This window comes from Alosa pseudoharengus, unplaced genomic scaffold (genome assembly GCF_046254945.1).
Source record: "Alosa pseudoharengus isolate Yale_2024_CS ecotype anadromous, Long Island Sound unplaced genomic scaffold, YU_APseudo_1.1 YU_APseudo_1.1_scf_3, whole genome shotgun sequence".
Taxonomy (NCBI): domain Eukaryota; kingdom Metazoa; phylum Chordata; class Actinopteri; order Clupeiformes; family Clupeidae; genus Alosa; species Alosa pseudoharengus.
In genome coordinates, this window is record NW_027468718.1 from 11,602,381 (window position 1) to 11,626,982 (window position 24,602).

The 24,602-nt window shown below is 44.3% G+C and overlaps 2 protein-coding genes across 2 annotated transcripts; both read right to left on the reverse strand.

The window, feature by feature from the left end:
• Positions 1-675: 675 nt before the first annotated feature.
• On the reverse strand, positions 676-23,410 carry LOC143100200 (UDP-glucuronosyltransferase 1A5-like). Its single transcript, XM_076263169.1, has 5 exons — positions 22,556-23,410; positions 3,037-3,168; positions 1,524-1,611; positions 1,141-1,360; positions 676-1,026 (listed from the first exon to the last, which is right to left on the reverse strand). The coding sequence occupies exons 1-5, from the start codon at positions 23,402-23,404 to the stop codon at positions 741-743; spliced, it is 1,575 nt and encodes a 524-aa protein (XP_076119284.1). The 5' UTR covers positions 23,405-23,410; the 3' UTR covers positions 676-740.
• On the reverse strand, positions 9,254-10,579 carry LOC143100928 (E3 SUMO-protein ligase KIAA1586-like). The gene is given in 1 exon segment (XM_076264520.1): positions 9,254-10,579. A coding segment is annotated over 1 exon segment (1,326 nt).
• Positions 23,411-24,602: the final 1,192 nt, after the last annotated feature.

The window sequence follows — 24,602 nt, forward strand, 5'->3', positions numbered from 1 at the left end:
AGTCTGAAGCTGAAGTTCCTTTCAAACCTTTACTTAGGATTCACTGTAAAACTAAGCAGACCAACAGAGTATATCTCAGTTAATTCCTTCGATGTTTTGTTTAAGAGCAATCATGTTGACTAGAATTTCAAGTTACAGAAACTAATGTGTTAGCTTATGGCTAATGTATATGAGAAATCCCATAGATCATGCTAACGGTTAGCATAATCGATAAAAGTAAATATTTAGAGCCAACTTCAGTCCATTTACGAAAGGGTAACATAAGACGAATTCTTTGTTTACAACTGACTATTTTCTCTCAATATAATACGTGTAGGAAAATATGTGACTGTTTAACTCATCAATGCCACTTGAACAAGTAGCCTAGCTGCACAAAATAAACAATAGGCGTGTGTGTGACAACGTGGATGGAGGTAGCCCTATGCATAGTAGGCCTAGTACCTCCTGTCAACGTGCAACATTGTATTGCCTTTGGCCGTTGTTGGCGATTTGACAGGCTTATTTTTCATGCCACTTAAAGACATGTTAATCTCTCAAAGTACTAAAGTCATTCAAAGCAGGAAATCAGTAGGAAATATGTGCTTGTTTTTATTGAAAGGCTGTTTAGATCCTCAGCACTGATCCTATCCTTATCTCGTAATTATGAGATAGCCTGATTTTTTTTTGTGTGTGATGTGAATGCAATGCGCCACCATACTATTCACCTTCAAGTAAAACAAACAAACAAAACTACTTCTCAACTATGCTCTCTTATTTTTGTGTTGTTTCCCCTTTCCTGTGCACTTCCTAAAGCAGAACATACAAGATTTAATGGTGACAAGAACAACAGTGAGTATGGCAGTTGTAAGCAACGCGATCACATCAAGGCTGTGGTACTGGACCCAGTTCAGCTCGTGGGCAGTGGACCGCAAGTGGTCCGCTCCTTTGTGTCTCATTACAAACTCGGTCCAGAAGACGGCCAGGTCAAGAGGTTCAATCGGACGGTCCTTGTGCACAGCAGACAGCTTCATCATATTTGCCTTGTAACTAGAGAATTCAGGGAAATAGTGCTTTTTATACAATGTCATATTCAATCCATCAAACGGAGAATTAAGATGCTTCAGCAAATGCCAATTTACAATCAAACGCATCATACTGTACCTCTTGTCACCAATGACTTTGTTGAGTGCTTCCAACACTTTGGCTGTGGTCACGTCAGCAATGGTCAAAGACTCCGCAACACCGCGCGCAACCATGCGCTGGGCGTTGTCACCCTGGTCCCCAAACAGTGGGATCGTCACCATGGGAACACCGCTATATATACCCTCGTAGATGCCATGGGACCCTCCATGTGTGATGAAAGCCTTCACCTTCGGGTGACCTGAATTCACAGACACAAAATGGTTGCTCAACAAGCAAAATAGAATATGACACCATAGACTAACATTGTACGGGTCAAAATAACACATTGTTTTATTTATTTATTTATTTCAACAGCAAAGCTTTTTCATCAAACAGACAGAACTGCATTGCATAGAACAAACCTAAAAGGTCATTTTGAGGCAACCACTTCATGAGTTTGACATTCTTGGGGGCATTCTCAGGCACGGGTCCAGTGTACCTCCACAAAACCTGGAAGGAAGACGACAGAACTCAAACCATCTAAAGACACAAACGCCCTCTTTAGGGAACAGTTTGTGCTGTTTGATTGTCATACAACACATCTCTATTCTTAAATAAACATAACATTGTGACACAAATGAACACCAAAGACATTTCCTGTCATTAGTGGGGACAGAATATCTTCAACAAACTTGTGTTCTGGATAAATTAAAAAATGTTCAAGTTGCAGCATGTTTAGATGTGTGCTTACAAATAACTGTGTTCCCCATGTGTGACCTGCGTGTGTCAAACTTGTGTTTTGGATAAATTAAAAAATGTTCAAGTTGCAGCATGTTTAGAACTGTGTGTTTACAAATAACTATGTGTTCCCCATGTGTGACCTGCGTGTGTCAAACTTGTGTTCTGGATAAATTAAAAAATGTTCAAGTTGCAGCATGTTTAGAACTGTGTGTTTACAAATAACTATGTGTTCCCCATGTGTGACCTACCTGTGTCTGCATTGTGAGCCGAGTTTCAGTGAATGTCCTTTTGTTGCATTCCTGATGTATGTACCCTTCAGGCGGGCCTGCAGGTGTACGTCCGTACGCACTGTGCGTACCATCAGGCTACTCAACAGCAAGAGGAAATTTCTCTTGTGTGTGCATTCACACCAAATTGGCCCACCATACCTTCCTAACTATGGACCGTATCCCATTAGCTGCATGCCATCAGGCTGCAATTTACAATTTTCTATTACATAAAGTTAGTGAAAACGTTGTCAAAATTAACGCGCACACATTTTGTTTGAGCAGGAGAGAGAGAATACGCACGCAGGCATGCAACTAGGCAACTTGTTGTTTTCTTTTACTCGGCTATATATATATGGTTATCAGCACACAATGTTGAGCTCCATCATGGATATCACAAGTTTAAACAACGAAAACAGAAAGGATGGATGCAGCAAAGCTAGAGGAGTTATTCCAGATGGGCAAGAACAGGCAATTGCTTGTCAGAACGTTAGACTGCATTAGACAGCTGTTTAAAGTCAGACGTCACGATAAGCTAGAACAAAACTAAAGGTAACTTTAGCCTGTATAGGGCTTTATCAAGTTGTCCAAACGAATAGGTCATTGTATACGTTGTTGTATTATTACATGTGAATGTTGCTGTGCTATGTAGGCTACTATTTTGCTGACCAATGCACGGACCTAAAACCGGGAAACGGACAAATATTGTCCACGCGTTTTTGTGATGGGTGTGCGTACAATACCATTAATTCCTGCAGGCGCCCCTGGTACCCTTTATCCCATCCTGTGCCAACCTACAGCCAGTCGGTGTCAGCGTGTGTTTGAATGTTTGTGTACGTCAATAAACACAAACTACAGTACATTAAAGCTAGCAGACTAGGTGAACCCAAAACAATGATCAAAAGTAAATCTGCTAAATGCCCCTCACCCTCTGTGGAATCTGCCGGAATGCCTCGAAGAACACTCGGGCCTTCTCTTCTGGCATCTGGGACACCATTGAGCCCAGGGTGAAGATCACAAAGCCGTGCTCTCCAGATCCATTCACAAACTCCTCCACCTCCTGAGATGAAAACACAACACAGATACTGTTCACAAAACCCAGATCCATTCACAAACCCCACAAATTCCTCCACCTCCTGAAATTAAAACACAATACATATACTCTTCTCCAGACCCATTCACAATGTTCTGCACCTCCTGAAATGAAAACACAACACAGATATTTTTCACGAGCCACAGGTTGCATTGGGGAATAGAATGACCCGTTTACCAACAATTCCACACAATGTCCTAGATATAGCACAACATGCATTGACAAGATATGCACATTTAACACTACAATACATTAAGAAAGTTGGCCTTCTTGGACATTTGATAATGCAAATATCTAATACTGTACTGCGAGTCAAACATACCAGCCCAAAAGAAAAATATTTCTCTGCAACGTGTAGGGTTGTGCTGGATTATACAACGGCATTGAGCGTGATTCAGCCAATCATAATCAAGGATCGGAACTGTCTGTTTTAGAACTTTTGTTTGGCTCTATGGTTAAAAACCACTTGTCAAAGGCAAGGCTGAGCATTTCTCTTGGCACTGTTAATCCCTCTATTTAGACCATGTTGGACATCAGTGGATACTCAATGTTAAAGTCCCTCATGACCTAACAGCTCCCTGTAGCTGAGCTCTTTCTCCAGATAACAATTCAACAACTCGTCAAGGGCGTACACAAATATACACAAAAACATGCATGCTCATTAATGAAGGAAGCTTTATTACTCAAGTCCATGAATACACACATAAGACAAGACAGATAACATACACAGAATATATATAGACTTTCTTCAAAAAAATCCTGAAGACCCAGCTCTTCAGAGAACATCTCCACCCGTCTAGAACTGACACTTAACTGTTTAAAATCAGCACTCACTGATGCACTTATTCTTACTGTACTTTTCTTAAAATTGTCCTATAATTGTTGAGAGAATTGCTGTATAGACTTAAACTGTTTACCATGTTGTTAGTCGCTTTGGTTAAAAATGTGTGCTCGATGGTGTTTTATGCCCCCAATGTCGTCTTCCAGGCAGCGCTGCCACTGCTGGCTTAAAGGCACCTAACCTTAACCCATGCCCATCCCTAATGCCTTCCAGGCAGCGCTGCTTTGAAGACAACGTTGGGGGCATAAAATACCAAGAAACAAAATGTGTCAGCCAAATGTAATGTAATGTACTAAAAATAAAAAAAAACAGTTCACATATTTCAGCCAGTACACCCTCTGGATGAGTAGCTCAAAATGGGATTCGAGAGAGCCACAATACCATTTACAGATCCCTCCAGACGTTGCATAAATGTAAACATTACATTTCTTAAAAGCGGTTTGAATGTGCTCACTCCTGCAGTGGCAAACATTTGACTGGGCCTCACCTCTATGGAAACTTTTAGGAGGATTCTCATGGCATCATTGTACGCAACTTGCAGATTCTGCATGCTGTTTTTGTAGATTGACTACAGATGGGCCGTGTTAAGTGGTGTGTAGTAGGCCCTATGCTTTAAATGAAGCCAGAAACAGAAGCTGAAATTGCGTGCTATCGTGTTGGCCTGAACATATAACTTACAACGTTGTCTGTATACATATATTCATCATCCATTTGATCGGTTTTAAGATGACCAAGGTATTTAATATTTTTTACAGTCCTCAAAACTGTTGCCAAATACAGGAATACAGGAAAATTGAGGCATTCTTCCTGCTTGATTCTACATATTTACTGTGAACAGGTAGCCTGGGTTTTCCCATGCTGCCTTACGGGCGTGATTTTATTCACGCTGCTAGGCAGCCTGGATTCTATGGACTTCGTTTTCACCTCAACGAAGGAACCAATCACAGAACGGAGGGAGGGCAGCAAGACGATGACGACACACCAAAGCCGTTATGAGCTACGTACAGACGCATTTGATAGACATTCGTAGCGCCCAACAAACGGCTCTGGGCATTCGTAAACCACGTTTCAAATACGAGAAAATGAATGCCTAGTTCCCAGACGCCATCTCAATGAGATGAGGTCTGACGTTAGCCAGGCTAGTAAACAGGCATTATAAATCATATTTTATGTGACCTGTACAAAATTCCTGTGGGAAATTAGTCCTCTGCATTTGATCCATCCGGTAGTGTACACACGTACATACACACAGTTGGAGCAGTGAGCTCACCAGGAGCGCGCACACACACATACACACACGTACACACACACCTGGAGCAGTAGGCATCACTTCATCCGTCACCCGGGGAACATTTGGGGGTTAGGGGCCTTGCTCAAAGGCACCTCATGTGGCTATTCACTCTCCTCTCCCATATGAGATGGTGGTGGATTTCCGCAGGTCTAAGCCCACTCTGCTTCCAGTCTCCATTAATGGGGTCAATGTGGAGGTGGTAAGCACCTACAAGTATCTGGGTCTCCACCTGGACAATAAACTGGACTGGTCAGCCAACACTGATGCACTCTACACGAAAGGACAGAGCAGGCTGTACTTCCTGAGGAGGCTGCGGTCCTTCAATGTGTGCAGCAAGCTCCTCAGGATGTTCTACCAGGCTGTTGTGGCCAGCGCCCTCTTCTATGCAGTGGTATGCTGGGGAGGAAGCACAAAGAAGAAGGATGCTGGGCGAATTGACAGGCTGGTAAGGAAGGCTGGCTCTGTAGTGGGAGCTGAACTGGAGTGCATCACTTCAATATCTGACAAAAGGACCCTAAACAAACTGATAAACATCTTGGACAATGAATGTCATCCGCTCTACAGCACTATCAAAAACCAAAAGAGCTTGATCAGCTGGAGACTTCGCTCACTGCCATGCACAACTGAAAGGCTGAGGAAGTCATTTGTTCCTAGGGCGATTGAACTGTTCAATGCCTCACTAAAGGGAAGAGGAGAGATAGACTTCTCTGCTTAGTCTGTCTGCCTCTCCACCCTCTCCATGTCCATGTTTTTTTGAGTACTGACTGCCCACTACTGCTTACTACTGTTTTACTACTGTTTTGTACACAGCCTAATGTTTTCACTACTGTTTTACTGCTACACTGTTACCTCAACCTGTTCTTGCACTGAAATAGTTTTTTATTTTACCTTGTCTACATTACACTTTACTCTCCTATTTGTATATATTATTTATGCTGGTCTCTAGACCTTACTGTTGCATTGCTGGACTAATGTTGGACTACTTTTTGCACCTTCACCATGACACCCACTCTCTTGAGCACCTTGCCAGGCACACACAACTAAGGACTATGGTTGGACTACTGTTTGCACCTTCACCATGACACTCACTCACTTTAGCACCTCACCAGTCCTGGCCCTGTCAGTACGCGTCTTATGCTTGATCACCCTCAAGCACATTGGACTTTCTTAATTTAACTTATATAGTGTATTTAGTATTTAGTTTTGTTAGCTTCTTATCTTATCTTCTACTGTCTTTATTGTACAGTGGAGTTTAGTTATATGTTTATACTTATACTAATGTTTACCATTTCTGTTGTAAGTGCATGTTGTGTGTTATGTCTGTATGCTACTGAGACCCTTGCATTTCCCCTTGAGGATCAATAAAGTATCTATCTATCTATCTATCTCTATCTAATGAGGGCAGCAGACAACTAGCAACTTTGTTAGCAAAACCACCGCTAGTTAGCTAAATCCCATTCAATCTCAATGGAGCAATGGTACTTGTAGTCGCAAACAGCTTGCAAATTAAGGGAACGTTTACCCTTTCTGTTGATGTACTCCATGGAGTTGCATGTTGTTGTTGTTCTGACAAGGGTCGACTCGTGTCAGGTGAGGTCAAGTGCGGAGGCTGGATTAAAGGAGCATTTCACCGCTGGGAAGATGAATGTGTAGGCTATTTTATTTGGGTCATTTATGTAGTAGAAATGTGGAGTCATCATTGAAGTGCCTTCTTGACCAACAAAAAGGCAAAAAGGTGTTTTTGGCTCATGTGGGTGAAAGCCAACAACTCCCATAAATCCCTGCCTTTCACCGCTCTTCGCTGCTCTACCAAGCCACTACCCCAGGCAGCCTAAAAAAAATAAATAATTGTTTTATGTTACACTCAATCTTGTGGCTATTGAAGGTCCTGTTCTTTATATGGAAATTTTCCCATGCCAGTCACCTCTGAGACAACGAAATGCATTGTGTCTCAGAAGTGCAAAAAAGCAGAAAAAGTGCAATGTGATATACAAAGTAGGTGGTGCATAGACAGGACAAATGATATAGTGCAGTGTAGACAGTAGTATACAGTTGTTTTCAGAAGGTGGTTTAGAGTAATATAAATTAAATATAAGCATGTGCAGTGTTTTAGCAGTAACCTTATAAGAGCAGAATAAATATGCCTATGTAATATGAACAATGTATGAACAACATGTACAGATATGTGCAATGTAGTGGCAGTACCATAATAAGAGCAATATAGATGGTGCATGCACCGGTATGCAGTGTGTTAACAGAGTATATTACAGAAAAACGGAATAAATATGGATATTTAGAATGAACCATATAAACAGATATGTACAGTATGTACAGCTACTGTATGTGCAGTGTGGTAACAGCACCATTGTAGTGCAGTACAACAGTAAAATTATAGTATTAAGAACTACATGTACCGCAGATCGGTACAACATATGACCGCCCAGTCCAGCACATTTTTTCCACAAAAATAAGTCACGCTTGTCAAATTGTGTTCATTTCCTACTTTGTTCCTTTTTTGTGTGTTTGTAATTAAGTGCGTGCAGAGTGTGTGGTTGTTTTAGTGTACATGTGTTTTGTGTGTTTTTGTGTGTGTGTGTGTGTGTGAGTTTGCCAAAAAGCAAAAAACTCTGACATACACCATCAACTGTGAGACCTTATATAAAGAGATGTCTGCCTGTCCTAATAATGGATTAAAGGAATGATTTGTAGGATTGTTACCGAACGTTCTGTAGGCCAAAATCAAAACACTGGTGAACATTCTCAAGACTATCAGACGCGAGCCTCTTCTGGGTTGCCAGATGTAATCAGTGGTGTAATGGGGATTTTTTTAGTGGGGGGACGCTATTTTATGACGTCATCACAAATAATAGACCAAGCCTGTTGCACGTATCCAACACACACAGTCTGAAAATAATTGCTAGATGCCGAAATTGTAGCTATTCCAATAACAGAAATCATCACCGACAACAATCTTAATATGTGCTGCTTTATTATCTCATTCTCATAACTGCACACACATTCATTCAGGCTAGGCTATGGCTCTCGCCAATCCTAAAACACATGAAACACACATTCATTCAGGCTAGGCTATGGCTCTCGCCAATCCGAAAACACATGAAACACGGCTTACAGCGCTGCTAAAAAAAACACCAGTAGGCTTACATTTGATTAGCTTTTCATTAAGGTTAAAATATTAAACTGGAAATGACAATATGACTAATTCCACAACAGTCATTGCAAATCCGGTATGAAACATATTCCTAAACATGACAGACGGCACTGCCTCAATAAAAAAACACCAGTGTAGCCTAACGTAGGCCTAGGCCTATAGCCTATTTGATTAGCTTTTCATTAAAGGGACACCAGGCAAGCCTAATGCTTTTTCTCTACGAAACTCCCCCTCGCTCGGTCTGAAGCTCTTTTCCTCTTCTTTGCATCTTCCATCAAGGGTTTTCGCTGCTCTGCCATTATACACACGTTTGCAACAATCGCTAGCGTTTCTTTAGCCTGCCTCTGTACTGTGGATGCAGGATGTAAACTGATCCTGCTTCGGTCGGCAGGTAACTTGCAAGCGGGATATTCTTCCTACAGGCAGTAGGGGCGGGCGAGAGAGTCTTCATTCGCCCTGTAATGAGTCATTTAACCATATACCGACTTACGAAGATGAGTAATTAACACAAAAACGTTGCCTGGTGTCCCTTTAAAGTTAAAATATTAAACTGGAAATTACAATATGACTAATTCCACAACAGTCATTAATTTAAAAAACTCAGATAATGATATATACTTAGGCAATATCATGGCTCTCCCGTATGAAACACATAAAACACGACAGACGGCGCTGCATCAAGAAAAACCACCAGTGTAACTTACAGTTGTAGCTTTTCATTACACTTAGCTAACTGCTACTAAACAAACAGTCAAATGAAGCGCCACAATAGGTCAGGAGAGTCATTGCGGGATTTGGTTGCAAGTCTCGTTCTCCTATCCCCAGCTGAGTGATGACATCTCAGCCAAGTTGTCACATATCCTGTCGGATCCCATTGGCGTAGTGGTGGCCCATGTAGCTTGACGAACATCAAGGCGGATACCCTTTCGATCAGTAACTTAGTGCGGGTCGGGGTGATGATAAGATTCATCTGGCTGAATCCCCTTTCGCACTCTGCAGTGCTGCATGGGATGACTTTAGTGCAGTTTGTTAAAGGCCTGAGCTCATCAGGCGTAACCTCCCCATTGCTCTCAATAAAGTCTCTGAATCCATTAATTGCACTGAGAGATGGTAGCCTGAATCGTTTGCAGAGTGCAGTAATTTCCACCTCTCCAAAACCAGGGGGTATACTCTGTGCAGGTGGCCAACTCTCCCTTTGCAGAACCTTGAGTTGGGAAATCAAGCGGGCATAGTCGGACTCGGTCTGGGAGGTTGCTGCCCCTGCAGAGGTGAACATCCGATGGCTGAGATTGTTGCTGAGACTTCTGAGAAACTGGGGCCGATTGATGGAAATTATTTTGGGGTTGTCAGTCAGCAGAACTGAGCCAAATCTGCCTTCTGATATTGCAATTTCAGCTCCAAGGACTCTGGTCCCGGGTCGTTCTCCCATTCCATCAATGAACCGAATGGTACGGTTGATCAGTTTGTCTGCATAGACCATGGACGTGGTGCGTTTTTGTAAGCATTCTGACAGCAGGGCTAATTCATGCAGCGTGTCATACATGAGAGCTAAATCTAACACAAACTGCTTTGAGGTCAGCCGCTTTAACAGACCTCCATACAGTGCCCTATCAGAGGCCGATCGCCTCTGATCTGTTTTTGCAAAGCTGAAGTGAGCACACAACGACTCAAAGTTGTTCCAAACAGCAGATACTGTGCGAAAAGAACTAGCCACCCATCTTGTACTCAACACACGGCCGATTTTTCCCACTTGTTGTTCCAATTCGTTAGCACACTCAGTCAGTTCTCTTTGGTTTTGGGGTGATCTGCTGTACACAGTGTATAGTTTGTCCATAAATGCTTGAAAGTGGTTCACACCACTGATGTCAGACACAGTGTTCCCCACAGCGAGCTCTAGCCAGTGATTTAGGCAATGCTAAGTCAATATATTGGGATAATGTTCAGCCAGTTGCTTTGCTACGCCAGATTTTCGCCCCAACATGACACTGGTTCCATCACTTGCAAATGCAACTAAATGTCTCTTCAAATATTTGTCATCGAAGCCGTGTGCTTGGAGGCACTTCAGCAGATGATGCATGATTGTGTTTGCTGTTTGGTTAGGAAGTTCAATTAAATCAAGAAACATAAAATGTGGATCACAGCTTTTGTCCGTTTCACATTTAAGGTATACAATAAGTGCAGTTCCCTATCGCAGAGACTGCGATCTAACACATGGGACGTGACGTAGGCACGGATCCAATCGAAGCACTTTTCACTCACGCCGATAGGCTGAGAAGGCGTCAGTCAATCCCTGAGCCCGCCCCCAGGGCTACAAATATCCATGACGGACGCCGCCTCCGCCTCTTTCTATACTTCGCTTCGAAGTGATCTATCCGAGTACTTCACTATTCGTATCACGTCCTCAGATTGGAGATTGCTCTCAGACTCGAGAGCCCATTCTTTTTCGACTCCGTGAGCCTTACTCACTTAAGCCGGTGAGTGGATTTTCGCTGGTCACTGGCTTTGAGTGCCACGAGTTGAATCAAACTAAAGAAGTTAACGTTAACGTTAGCTGGCAAGCCTGTTAGCCAACTAGCTTGCTAGTTTCTATCAGGCCTGAGTTTGTAGTTAACGTGAACTATTGCTTCGGTCGCTTTACCGTCTCGGTGAAGTGAACCGAGCTTGTATTTGTTGACTAAACTTTTCTTCTCTTTCTCAGAATGTCGAGACAGTTGTACCCTGAGTGTGGGCACAGCAGGGATAAGGGGGACCGGCACCGACGGTGCATTGTTTGCCTTGGCAGAGAGCACGCCGAGGCAGCTTTATCTGGCGGCCCCCCCTGCGACTTTTGTGCCACCTTAACACTTGTGAAGGCAAACAAACTTCTCGCTTACTGGATTCGCAGGGAGGCGAGGGAGTCACCGGAGGATCAGCCTACATAACAGAGATTCCTGAGGCTGACTGGAGCGCACCTCTCCATCAGGAGTTTAGGGAGCCTGGCGGCTACGCTCCCGCCACAGCTGCCCACTCCCCCACGCACTCCTGGAGCAGCACGCCACAAGGTTGCAGTGGAGTTGCCTCCAGAATTCTCCGACCAGCCGTTGCCGGATTTGGACTTCGGGCTGGATTCGGGTAGCCTACCAGATGTCTACAGCGACGGGGAGGTGTCAGAGCTAGACACCGACCCGGATGTTGACATGGAAGAACCGCGGGCACCCTCTCCCCCAGTGTCTTCCAGGACCTTTGGCACACAGCTACACGAGGTAGCCCTGAGGGCGGCTAGCAAGCTAGGCCTTCCCCTCCCCACCCACCACAGAGAGCTCGCTGCTGGATGGGGAGTACTACAGTGGACCCAAGGTGCCTCCTCCCAGCCCCATTCCCCTCTTCCCGGAGGTTCATAGGGAGCTGGTGAAATCATGGACCAACCCCTTCTCAGCCCGCTCTCCAGTCCCGGGCTTCGCAGCCTACATGCACCTAGACCAGGCGAAGGAGTGTGGATACCTCTCCTTCCCACCGGTGGAGGATGCTGTAGCGGGCTACCTGTCCCCATCTTCACCCACTATGCGCCTGGGCTGTAGGCCCCTCCTCCCCACCCCGTTGGGAAGACACCAAGCCGCCCTGGTGGAGAAGGGCTACCTGGTGGCTGGGCAAGCAGCATTCTCCATCAACACAGCGGCACTGCTGCAGAGATACCAGGCAAAACTGCTCACTGAGCTGTCATCTGCCCTGGGCGACGACAGTGAAGTGGTGGAAAGTGTGTGGAGGCGGCCATCGCCCGCTGCAGGGGGTGCGTCTGTTCAATTTCATCGACGACTGGCTGCTATGTAGCAGCTCTCAGGAGCTGGCAGTTCAGGAGACCCACTTAGTGTTGTCACATCTGCATCGTCTGGGCTTTGCGGTCAACATGAAAAAGAGTGTTCTCAGACCCAGTCAGACGTCACGCTATCTAGGCATGGTGTTGAACTCTGTGACCATGACAGCCACCCTCTCTCAGAAGAGGAGGAAAGCCATAATGTTGTGCGCTGCCCAATTCAGGCTTGGTCAGAGGTCACTTCTCTTCTCTGCCAGAGGCTTTTGGGCATGATGGCATCTGCAGCAGTCGCCCTGCCGCTGGGGCCGCTACGCATGCGGCCTTTTCAAAGGTGGTTCCTGTCACAAAAACTCAACCCCACCAGAGACAGGCACCGCAGAGCGGTGGTGAACTCGGAATGCAGGAAAGCCCTGGCGATATGGAGGTCCCCTCGGTTCCTCAGTGCTGGCGATATGGAGGTCCCCTCGGTTCCTCAGTGCTGGCGATATGGAGCTCCCCTCGGTTCCTCAGTACCGGGGCCCACCTGGGCTTAGTGACGCACCGCATGGTGGTCATGACAGATGCCTCATTGACAGGATGGGGAGCTCTATGCAATGGGAGGTCAGTGAACGGGTGCTGGTCAGCTGCACAGGCCAAATTGCAAATAAATGTATTAGAGCTACAGACGGTTTTGCTGGCGCTGCGCCATTTTCTTCCCATGTTGAGGGGTCACCATGTGCTGGTCAGGACAGACAACACAATGGCCATGGCATATATAAATCGCCAGGGAGGTGTGCGCTCCCTGTCTCTACATCTCCTATCGAACCGCTTACTGTTATGGGCTGCGGAACACCTCCTCTCTCTCAGAGCGATGCATATTCCGGGCCATCTCAACTATGGCGCGGACCTGTTGTCCAGGGGGAATCCTCGAGCGGTGGACTGGCGTCTCCACCCGCAAGTGGTCGGTTAGATATAGCTGCGTTTTTACAAAGCTCAGGTGGACCTGTTCGCCAGGGGGCGACGATCCCCCGCTGGGCGTGGACGCATTGGCTCACCCATGGCCAGACATGCGTCTTTATGCCTTCCCACCAGTGCCTCTCATTCCACATGTGCTGAACAAGGTTGTGGAGGAGAGGAGAGAACTGTTGCTGATAGCACCCTTCTGGCCCAGCAAGCCGTGGGTTGCAGATTTGAACAGGATGTCGGTGCAGCCGCCCTGGGAGCTGCCTCTCAGGAGAGACCTCCTGTCACAGGCCAACGGGACTGTGTGGCACCCCCGTCCAGAACTGTGGCAGCTCAGAGCCTGGCACCTGAACGGAGCAGGTTGCTAGCCTCAGGTCTGTCTGACGCAGTGGTCAATACGATTCAAAGTGCGAGAGCACCTTCAACCCGCTCTCTTTATACTGTAAAGTGGCGTTTGTTTGAACGGTGGTGTGCCCCACGGGGGCATGACCCCATCACATGTACACTGGGTACCATATTAGAATTTCTACAGCAGATGTTTAATGAAGGCAAAGCCGCTTCGACTTTATGGCTGGTGTGAGGCGCCTTAGGGTGCCTCATAAATCTCTGGTGCCCATGTGGGATCTGTTGGTGGTCTTGCGTGCGCTTACAGGGCCTCCCTTTGAGCCCCTGGGAGAAGTGGACATAAAATGTGTTTCATTAAAAGCAGCGCTCCTACTGGCGCTGGTGTCAGCAAAGTGTGTAAGTGACATGTAAGCCCTGTCTATCAGCCCTTTATGTCTTCAGTTCTCTGGGGATGGAGATAGGGTGATTTTGCGCCCCAATGCTGCTTATACACTAGGGGTGTAACGGTTCATGTATTCGTATTGAACCGAAACGGTACGGGCGTCACGGTTCGGTGCATGAATTTACACGGAGAATACACGGTATAAAAATACATAAAACTCGTGTGCGCATTAATTAATGTAATGCGCAATTACTGTTAAGTAGCGAGAGTTACGGGAGTTCTTTAGCGACACCTAACGCTAATCTGTAGCCTCGCCTTAGCTCTGATTGGCGCCTATGTTTTTTTTGTCAGGTCGTCGGTCGAGTCCGTCAGTCATTAGCAGCACTAAGGTTAGACCCACAAGAGTTAGAGGATCCGCTGGTCTCTTTAATATCGCAAGTTTGAAAACTTCAGTTACAGTAACGTTAGTACAGGCGAAAGAGTGGTGGATAAGATGAAACTGTGTGTCGGCGTTGTTCAGCAGTTGTTGGGTATGTGAGTGGAAAAAATGCTACACATATTCGAAGCCATCACCCAGATTATGTAGGCTACCAATCACTGAAACGAGGGGAAAAAACTTCGCCTGCGCATCAGCAGCCTTTGGATACACATACAAATAGGGCCAAAACCCATGGCTTAAATTAAATGATTTCGTAATGACAGAAAGCTATGTAAATCGCGTGGTAATTACCTTTAAGTTGGGGTAACTTGTAACTTCTCACATGAGGAGCTGGTAGTGTTAAGTGCATAGACAGTAAAATAAAGTGACAACGCTAACCAGGCTAATAAACAAACCATGCTACGGTGAGTTAACGTCAAAGGGCAGTCACGTGACTTCTAGTTGTAGTCTTTATGAAATGAAAGGAGCAATTTCGTTTTTTTTTTTTAAAGGCAAAATAGTGTGATATTTTCACAGTTAGTAGACTAGATTATTACTTTACACACAATAAAAAAAAATATTGAGGCAACTTGTAGACCCTTCCATATACAACTAAACACAGATGTTGAAGGTCTTGCTTAAGTGGATTTTTAAAAATCATTTTCTATGTAATTTGCACTTTCAGAAATAAGAGATGCTGTAGGCCTATTTTCAGTTTCATAGCTGATTGTCTTATTTTGTTTACAAGTTACAGATGGAGTCTGGGTACTTATTGTACTGTTTAGCCTACATCTTACACACTTCAGGCTGTTGCAGATAACTCAGGGAAGAGACTGTATGACACTAGGTGGTACAGCCTGAGACATGTACAAAAAAAAAAATGCTTTCTGCATTTTTGTTTTGCTTTTCCCTCCATTGTACCGAACTCGTACCGAACCGTGATGTCCGAACCGAGGTATGAACCGAACCGTGACTTCTGTGTACCGTTACACCCCTATTATACACCCAAGGTGATCACGACACCTTTCCGTAATCAGGTGATTTCAGCTTTCTCACCGCCCCCCTTTGCATCAGCGGAAGATGAGCAGATGAGTAAACTGTGCCCAGTGCGGGCCATCCGGTTTTACATGGAGTGCACAAAGGGCTTCAGACAGTCAGATCAGCTGTTTGTGTGCTTTGGCTCACAGGCCTTTAGGGCAGAGCTTTGACCAAACCAAGTCTATCACGTTGGATTGTTGAAGCTATTGTATTATCCTACAGGAGTCTGTCTTTAGAACCTCCTGAGGGGCTGCGTGCTCACTCTACTCGGGGGGTGTCTTCCTCCTGGGCTCTCTTAAAGGGAGTCACAGTGGAAGAAATTTGCCGTTCTGCATGCTGGTATTCTCACCACACATTCATTCGTTATTACATGTTGGATGTGGCTGGGCCTAGTTTTTTACAGGAGGTATTGGGGGCGGGGACTGAAACGTCATCTGGAACCCTGTAAAAAAAAAAGAAAAAAAGAGAGATATCTCACACTGTGCATAAGCGAACCACACTGTGTATAATAATCTCGCCAGGCATGTTGCCAGAGGAGGGCTAGCCCTGTGGGTTAGTGCTCTTGGTCTCCACTGTAATCCACGCGTGAGGGAATACGGTCCCATGTGTTAGATCGCAGTCTCTGCGATAGGGAACGTCTGGGTTACATATGTAACCTCGGTTCCCTTAGCAGGGACCAGATCTAACACAATGTGGCGTTTACAGTGTCTTCCTGAGCATCTGCGCTCAGTATTGCAAGAGGCAGAGGCGGCGTCCGTCATGGATATTTGTAGCCCTGGGGGCGGGCTCAGGGATTGACTGACGCCTTCTCAGCCTATCGGCGTGAGTGAAAAGTGCTTCGATTGGATCCGTGCCTACATCACGTCCCATGTGTTATATCTGGTCCCTGCTAAGGGAACCGAGGTAACCCAGACGTTTTAGATGTTAGATTAGTCGATTCATCAATGAGGATTGAAATTTTACCTTCTATGGCTTGGATTTGTTGGCATCTGTGAAGCTATATGGTCCGTTATCTGTGCTGCGCTATAGCGGGAGTGCAAACCTATACCAGTTTCGACCCCGTTCTCACACTGTAACTCCAACAGTCCATGATGATCTGAAAATGGCCTGTCGTTCTGTGCCAAGTAGTAAACACTGCGGAACACTGCACAAGAAGCCTTCATATAGGAAGCGTTCATGTCGTCACAAACTGTTTCCAGTATCCCTCTTCTGGCATTCTCCTGAATGCGTTGAGCGGTAATGTGGCCATTAGACGGTAGGTGTTTCAGAATCTTTTTCCTAAGAGAGGATAGCATCGTACTCTCTTTGTTCCACTGTGGGTGACAGTATAGGACCGCCATTCATCTCCCATTCTGGAGCCTTGGGTTTTAAAAACCGACAAATCAGCAATGGAAGAACATACTTTACAGCCGAGTTTTCCATGTCTGGCATCTAACCAGGGGTATGCCATCTTTTTTTTCGCCCACATCTCCTCAGTCCATATGAGGAAAGGTGAGCTGCTGTCCACGGAGCTTCCCGCGACGACCTCTAGCATGCTAGCATTAGCAAAAGTTGGAGGAGAAGGGACAACAATGTTAGCAGAAGTTGGAGGGACGTTGCTGTTGGTGCTGCTGGCTGTGTGTTCAGAATCAGACGACGGAACATCATTACGGAAATAAAACAGTGAAATTAAAAAATACCTCTCTAACCAACGTAACATATTTAGCTGAAGTTAGCGATGCAGATGAAGTTTAGCCTAGGCTACCTGTCGTGGAGAAATATGGCCAGCTCTGCGTCAGACTTGATATTCTTCGTTTGACGCAGACGTTGCCATCTCAGGAAGCTCCTCCGATGTCCACTTAATTTGTTTCTTGTTTTAATTTTGGAAATTTGCCTGCCTCTCATAGGCGTTCATGACTTTGCTAACATGGCAACACAAATAGGAGGACACGCCAGCCCATTATTAATACGCTATTCTAGAATTAATCGTTCAAAACATTTTTGAAAAAAATTCCAAGAGATTCCGCCCCGTAATTCTTTTTTTTTTCATGGGTTTTACGGGTTATAGTAATATTGTCAAATAAGCCATTACTTCAATTCAGCGTGTTTCCTTACTCTCTGACAACATATGGTGATAATTTTTGGAATGGTTACAATTTCTTTTCCATTATTTCCTACATATTGGTAGCCCGGTTGAAACCAGACCCTTCTCAGTCGTAACTGAGAGTGGGTCTGGGGAAGGTTCGTTCACAGTCCATTTCCAAAGGGCGTTCCCAAACAGACACCGATCAAAATGCCTCGGACGCAATAGGAGAGGACAAAAACCAATCAGAGCAACGAAAGAGACAGACACAATTTGCAAGACACAATTTGCAACACTGTCTGGTTGTAGGGAGAAGCAGGAAGAATTAACCACTTTTTAATTAAACGTAGGCTAATTTACAAAGACATCGTGCTATACTGAAAGCTAATATTTTGTCACTAGCAATTTACATCTGCCCTGTGTCAAACACAATTGCATTTTCAGCTCTGAACAAAACCGTTCACGTTCAAACGAGCATTTTGTTTCAATGTCCTTTCTGGCTGACCGGGACATATTAAGCAGGAATGGGGGACGAGAGACTGAAACGTTCAAAGAAATTATGCCGGAATTGTTTCAAGGCAAACACTGAAGTGTAGCATTCGGGTTATGCTCGCATAGCACACCAATTCAAAAGTAGCATATGTGTTTTCTGTCGGCTATGTGTCCAGCTACTGTAGGCCTATAAATGAACAGAATATCAAACCGTTTTCAGTAGCCTACCACTGTTGCAGATATCACATAGGTACCCCTTACATCAGGGGTGGGCAACTAATTTCCCCAAGGGGCCACATGACAAACTGGGACTGTTGATGAGGGCTGGACCCAAAATACCGAACTCAAGTCTGAACTCAATTCTGTTCAATTCTATTCTGTTATTGTATAACATTAAGTAAATCATATGGTTTTGTTTACTAGTCGTAAGAACAGATGAAAATGTGAGGGAGACAAAGGAAAAACAGCAATATTTAATCTATGTCCAGTATTTAATCCTCATTCTCCAAAATTATTTTTTGACATTGACATTTTTTTTTCAGTTTTCAAAGACTGATATAAAAAAGTACTACAATATCTATATAATTAGACTAGGTCATGAAAATGTGAAGGAGTCAGTACAACCGATAGGCCTGTGCCACCATTTCATCAACACTTAGCAATATTTCATCATTAAATCATTACCATCATTAAAATAACTCTATGCAGAATTAGACTACGAAAATGTGGAGCAGACAATAGTAGGCTGTCATTAGTTAATCAACATGCACAAAGAAAACTATTTTAAAAATGTAGGCTATTCTTTTGCTTTAACTTTATGCACATAACTGTGATTGGTCAACTCGCTCTGTGTGTTGAGCCGGCTGCTTCAAGCAACCTGTGGGTAGTAGCATCATACTAGTTCGCTAACATAAGCTTTGCAAATAAACTCAGACATATTTTGGTTACAATTACGGGGTTATCCGATTGTAAACTGTCTATCTGCCAGTAACGTTTTGAAATGAACACTTCGTATCGCCAACGAGCAGCAGTAGGAATTCCAGTCGTTCTAACAACCTTTGCGGTGGTGAGCGACGCAGACAAGAGACACAAAACTTTGAAAGGTTTACGCCGACGTAAAGGCAACTGCATTGTGTCGACGCAGAAGCATAAATTCTGTTCACCAGCACATCAGTGAGGGTGTTTATGTCGTATGCATCCACGCACAAATGTATGGGCGTACAAATAGCAGTCGCTTTCAAAATAAAAACAACGATATTGATTTGCATGCATTATCTCTATGCTAGGCTCTTTTTTGACTATTGTTCTTTCACGGACCTTACGCGGGCCGGTCAGGGAAAGCCCACGGGCCGGATGTGGCCCGCGGGCCGTATGTTGCCCATGTATGCCTTACATGTTTGTACAATGTTGCATATTCCAACATAAGGAAGCAGTTAAGAAACTTCTTACTCCCTGTCTTAAACCAACGTGATAGCAGCTTCAAACAAGCGGCAGCAGCAATCGTTGATGTTTTTAAAAAAAAACCCGGCTTCTTCAACAGGGTGTGCTATTGTCATCGTGTAAAGCCCGCCTCAAGGGTTCTGATTGGTGCCTAGATCTAGGAAAATTGGAAATGGGCTAGAATGGGTTCTTGGAATTGGTCCTTTAATTTAGGCACAGGTGGGCTCTAATCAAGTTGTAGAAGCATCTCAAGGACCATTGATAGAAGTAGGATGCACCAGAGCTCAATTTCAAGTGTTCAACAAAGGGTCTGTATACTTATTTTTAATACATTTACACTCCAGTGTTGGAGCATTGTGTGTAGATTGATGAGAAAAAAAAAATTGAATCCATTTCAAGATGAGTCTGAAATATAACAAAATGTGGAAAACTTGAAAGGGTCTGAATACTTTCCGGTTGCACTGTATGGATGGATGGATGGAGCCTAGTTGTAGGCTTCGGCCTAATGTTTAATGTGAAATAAAATAAGTAGCCTAAAAGGCAACATTTGAAATGAGGAGAAATCAGGGAATTGGGGAGAAAAACTGAGTAGCCTTGACTAATTTTAAGATCTTAACATGTACTTAAAATACAATTTCAGCTGAGACAAGGATGGATATTCCACAGCTGGTTCCTTGAACCCATCAATCAGCAAGTTCAATTTAATTTTTTTTATGTTGACCCGAAATCCTGGAAACCCAGGAACATCACATTGTTGGACGTAGGCCTAACTAGATTGTGGTGGATTATAATTATATTATATAATACGTTTCTTGTACAAAATTCTGTTTTTACCTGGGTAAGGCCACTGCACATCCAAATGCATAGTAGCCTACTGCCGTTTCCTCAGCCGATTTCGCAAGGCCCACCAGTCCGCCCCAGCTCAAGCCGGTCCGGGCTTTCTACTAACTGACAGGCAGGTCTTGCTGCAGGCCTCCTAGTTCCTCAATCATCCTCAACTGTTCAGCGCCAGGTAGTTACATGCATCGTATTCGCACACAAGATTTTCAGAATCCCCATTTCAAAATTACCACCCGCCATCGTTGTTACTTATCAGCTTTGGCCTATAGGACACTGACTGGATCTGCTCCTAGTTATTTTAATTCAATAATCAAGCCTTACATCCCCAACCGCCCACTGCGGTCTTCTGATGAGCGTCTGTTATGTAGACCAGTCATAAAAACTAGGTCTAATTCCAGACTCTATTCCTCAGAGGTTCCATGTTGGTGGAATGAGTTGCCCAGTGCTCTCCGTTCCTGTGGTAGTTTTGGGTCGTTTAAGAGGGGTCTAAAGACATTCCTATTCAACATGTACTTGTATAATATTGTTTTATTTTCATTAGGCTGTTAATTAATTTGACATTATTGTTTATTATTGATATTCTCCTTAATGTAGTCTTACCATGTCATTGTTTTTATATTATTGATTGAATGAACATTATTGTTTTATTATTGCCTTTCCCCTCATTTTCATTGCTTATTTTTATCAGGCTATTGATTGAATTGATATTGTTGTTTATTATTACTATTCTCCTTATTATATTTGACCAACATTCTAATCGGTTCCCTGTTCAATTTTAAATATTATGTTGTTTTGTATACTGTATGTGTCACTTTGGACAAAGGCGTCTGCCAAATCCATAACCATCAGCTTTCTCCACAAAGCGAGAGCCTAGCCTGTTAGCTTAGCTTAAAAAAAAGATGGTAGTCATATCTTTTAGTATCTACAAGTTAAGTCCCACCCACTTATCTGTAATAGGTCTGTAGCATGAGTAGGTCCCACCCCCTGGAAATATGAGGAAGGAGTGTTTGTGTCTCACCCCCTCTACAAAGATATGGGACTTCCTGCTTTCAATGATGCAAAATGATGATTTTTACATCATTGAAAGCTGGACCTGCAACATTGAAATCCGTATTTCTCCCGTCTCAGGGGAAAATGAGGGAATGATGCACGACCATTCAAAAGCATGACTGGGCTCCTAACGATATAAAGCTTAATGCAAATGGGTGAAGTGTCCCTTTAAGGTCAGAGGTTAGGGGTGGGGCTATGTCATCATAAAATTGTCAGTGAGGCACCCAATTTAACATAGTTATTTACCCAGAAGCTCTAGTCGGTTACCGTAGCTGAACCGCTGAAAACGCGGAAAAACGCAGTACTGTGAAAACACACTGTAATCTAGTCACAACGCAAGAACTTCAATACAGTGGCATAATGGAAACAGGAATTCTGGCAGAGGTAAATTGGGTGCTTTACCGACTCTACGTCTACATGACAAAAGTTAGCCAGCATCACTTTGGGATTTCGCCCTTCCCAATCCGATGGCTGCCATTACTACAGTTGATGTAAACCCTCTGGGCAGAAATAAAGGTCTACACTTAACCATGAGATACGTAAGGGATAATGTATAGAACGCCGGTCATTACTGGGAAAATAAGTCCCGACAGGGCGAACCGGACCCCGACGCGCAGCGGAGGGGTCTTGTTCCGCCCTGAAGGGACTTATTTTCACAGTAATGACCGGTGTTCTATACATTATCCCGCATATTATACGGCTACTTGCCAAAACGAAATAATAAACTCCCCACGATATGACTTTAGCCTACATAACCTAGCCTATTTGTTACCGTTCATCGTGGCATTTGCTGAGAAACAAATAGTTCGCAACACACGCTGCTGAACTTGAATCAAACATTCTTTAGAACACAGCTGATCAACCGTCTGCTTTCACGTTTGAATGAAGTTCCAGTCCTTGCGTAGTGATATGAAAGACGTATCGTAAGCACAAAACCTGTTGCCATTGACAGCGGTAATTATATGTTTGCAGCGGTAATTACATGATATATCTTACCGCTAGAACTTTGGGAAATCAATGGAGCGTTCTACTAGCATTGTGAAGAGCCGTATAATAATCTAGGTTAGCTGACGAGTGACTCTCAGTGATGGTGATGTCCGTGCACCACGTTTGGTTAACATAAATGCACAAGTCCCCATCTATTGGTCTTACCGGAGTCAGCAGCTGCTTTAATGCATCTCTGATACAATAAATTATGTACACATAAAAATGACCTGAAACTAATGGGCCATCACCAGACCAAGTCAAACTTACCTGTGGTAGCGGTTTTGGCTTTGTAGACATAATCCCACCAATCATGATCATGTTGGGCATCAGAGGCATGGGGAACTCATAGGTAAAGTCAAACCGAACGAGCCACAGTGCTGCGTTGCTCGCCAGCTCCACAATGGACGTGTCCCTCTGCAGGATATCAGACGCCACCTTGTTTGCGTGAACGTGGAGACGACTGCAGGCCGCAGGCTCCAGTAAGGACCTCAGCAGGTTGACGGTCCTCTCCCACAAGGTCATGCGATTGCTGTAGTGTGTGTAGCGTAGTGGCAGGTATGAAACAGGGTGAGGACATCTTGTAGCAATAATGTCAAGGGGACAAGGATAAGGACCACTCATGTAGATAGACGGAATGTCCAGATAAGCCCCAACGATGATTCCAACAGGCAAAAAAGGGTCAATGAGGAGAGCATCAAACTCATAGTCCCGTAAGGTCTGCATCAGCTCCTTGTTGTACAGCATACTTTCACAAGCCATCATGGTGTAATTACTCAGCATGTACAGGGTGTCCCAGTAATTCCTAAACCTTGCCACAGCAGTGGAGACATCAGTGTTTATTAATTGGAGCAGATCTTCGTCTAAGCCTGTGTCAAAGCTTTCCTGGGTGTATGGTACGGGAAAGGTCAGGGTGGTGGTGTGCTCAGAGGGGCCCAAGCTGACACTGACCTCTGGGATCACGACCACCACCTGGTTACCTCTCCTCCCCAGTTCCTCCACCAGGGGCTTCATGCCTCTCCAGGGACTGTTGTCCGTTGGGATCACTAACAGCTTCCCACCCTGAGCAGAGCCCAGGCACAGGAGAGCGATCAGAAGCGCGATGACAGCCCGCATCATGGATGTCTGCACAGCAGCCATGGAGGAGTCTCAAATGAAATACAAATGCCATTTGCTCCCCTTTCAGTGAGCTGGACTTTGTATCTTTTCTGGTTAAACATTACACAACAGTGTTGACAGCCAGCCATTTGCGGGTCCAAATTGATATGAACCCATCCAAATATTAAATTAAATAATTTATTATGTCTAATTGTGGAGGCAGAATGCCCAAACTAATGACAGGGCTAACATTCAACAGTAGTTGTTGTGTCTAATTTGGATTAATTGATTCAAACTCAGAAGAATTTCGACAAAGCACAAGGATACTGCAGAAGGTGTAGGCTTTAATGCATTCCTGTACCCTGGAAATACAGAGTTCTCGCGAGAGCACAATGGAATTGTCTCTCCGAGACACTCTGGCAATGAGCAATGATGCAAGTTACTTTTCCCCCTTGCATTCCGGGGAACCAGCTAAACTGATGACAAGACAGCGCTGCAACGTTGGAGGACAGTACACATTGGTAGTAGTGTCACCCGATTGTGTCAAAGTCCGAAATCATTCAGAGTAAACATTGTCTAGTGTTATCCAATTGTGTGCAGTGAGATTTTTAAATGCATGCTTGTTGCCACCCAAGGGCGTAGGTTTGGTCCCCCCCCCCACGCAAAGAAAAGCCACTCAGCTCTTTCACCAGCCACTATAGATACATAAAATGATTAAAATGTGCTACTGTCCAACTACTATCCATGATTAAAATGTGCTACTGTCCAACTTGATCTAACTATAGCCTACATAATCTGATTTTAATATGTACAGATATATAGGCTATATTTAACATTTAACCTTTATTTTCTATTTGGTCTGTTATGAAATCATGCATTGACCCATTTAAGCACAGCTCAGTTTTAAGAAACTTAAATACATGCATGCTTAGCATTTTGTGAAAAGAAATCATTAAGGCTACATTGACAAACTCTTATCCGTGAGCTGCCGGTATATTCTCTGATTCTAATAATTACAGATATCTAGGCGATGTAAGCACAGCTCAGTTTTAAGAAATGCTTAAAGCCGAAAGACCATGTTGAATTTTGCTACAATTTATTTAAAAACCGGATTACTCTGGAACAGCTAACTATACACGGGAATGCATTACACCTCTGTGTTCGGTAAGGTCTGCTGTTTATTCTGATATATGGTTTGCCATGTGTTGCGTGAAGAGTG

Excerpts from the sequence above, each read along its gene's own strand:
- LOC143100200 (XM_076263169.1), bottom strand. The coding sequence starts at position 23,404 with ATGATGCGGGCTGTCATCGCGCTTCTGATCGCTCTCCTGTGCCTGGGC. Across the intron at positions 3,169-22,555 it reads AGCCAAAACCGCTACCACAG|GAGGTGGAGGAGTTTGTGAA; the intron begins GTAAGTTTGACT and ends TTTTCATCTCAG. Across the intron at positions 1,027-1,140 it reads AAAGTCATTGGTGACAAGAG|TTACAAGGCAAATATGATGA; the intron begins GTACAGTATGAT and ends TGAATTCTCTAG.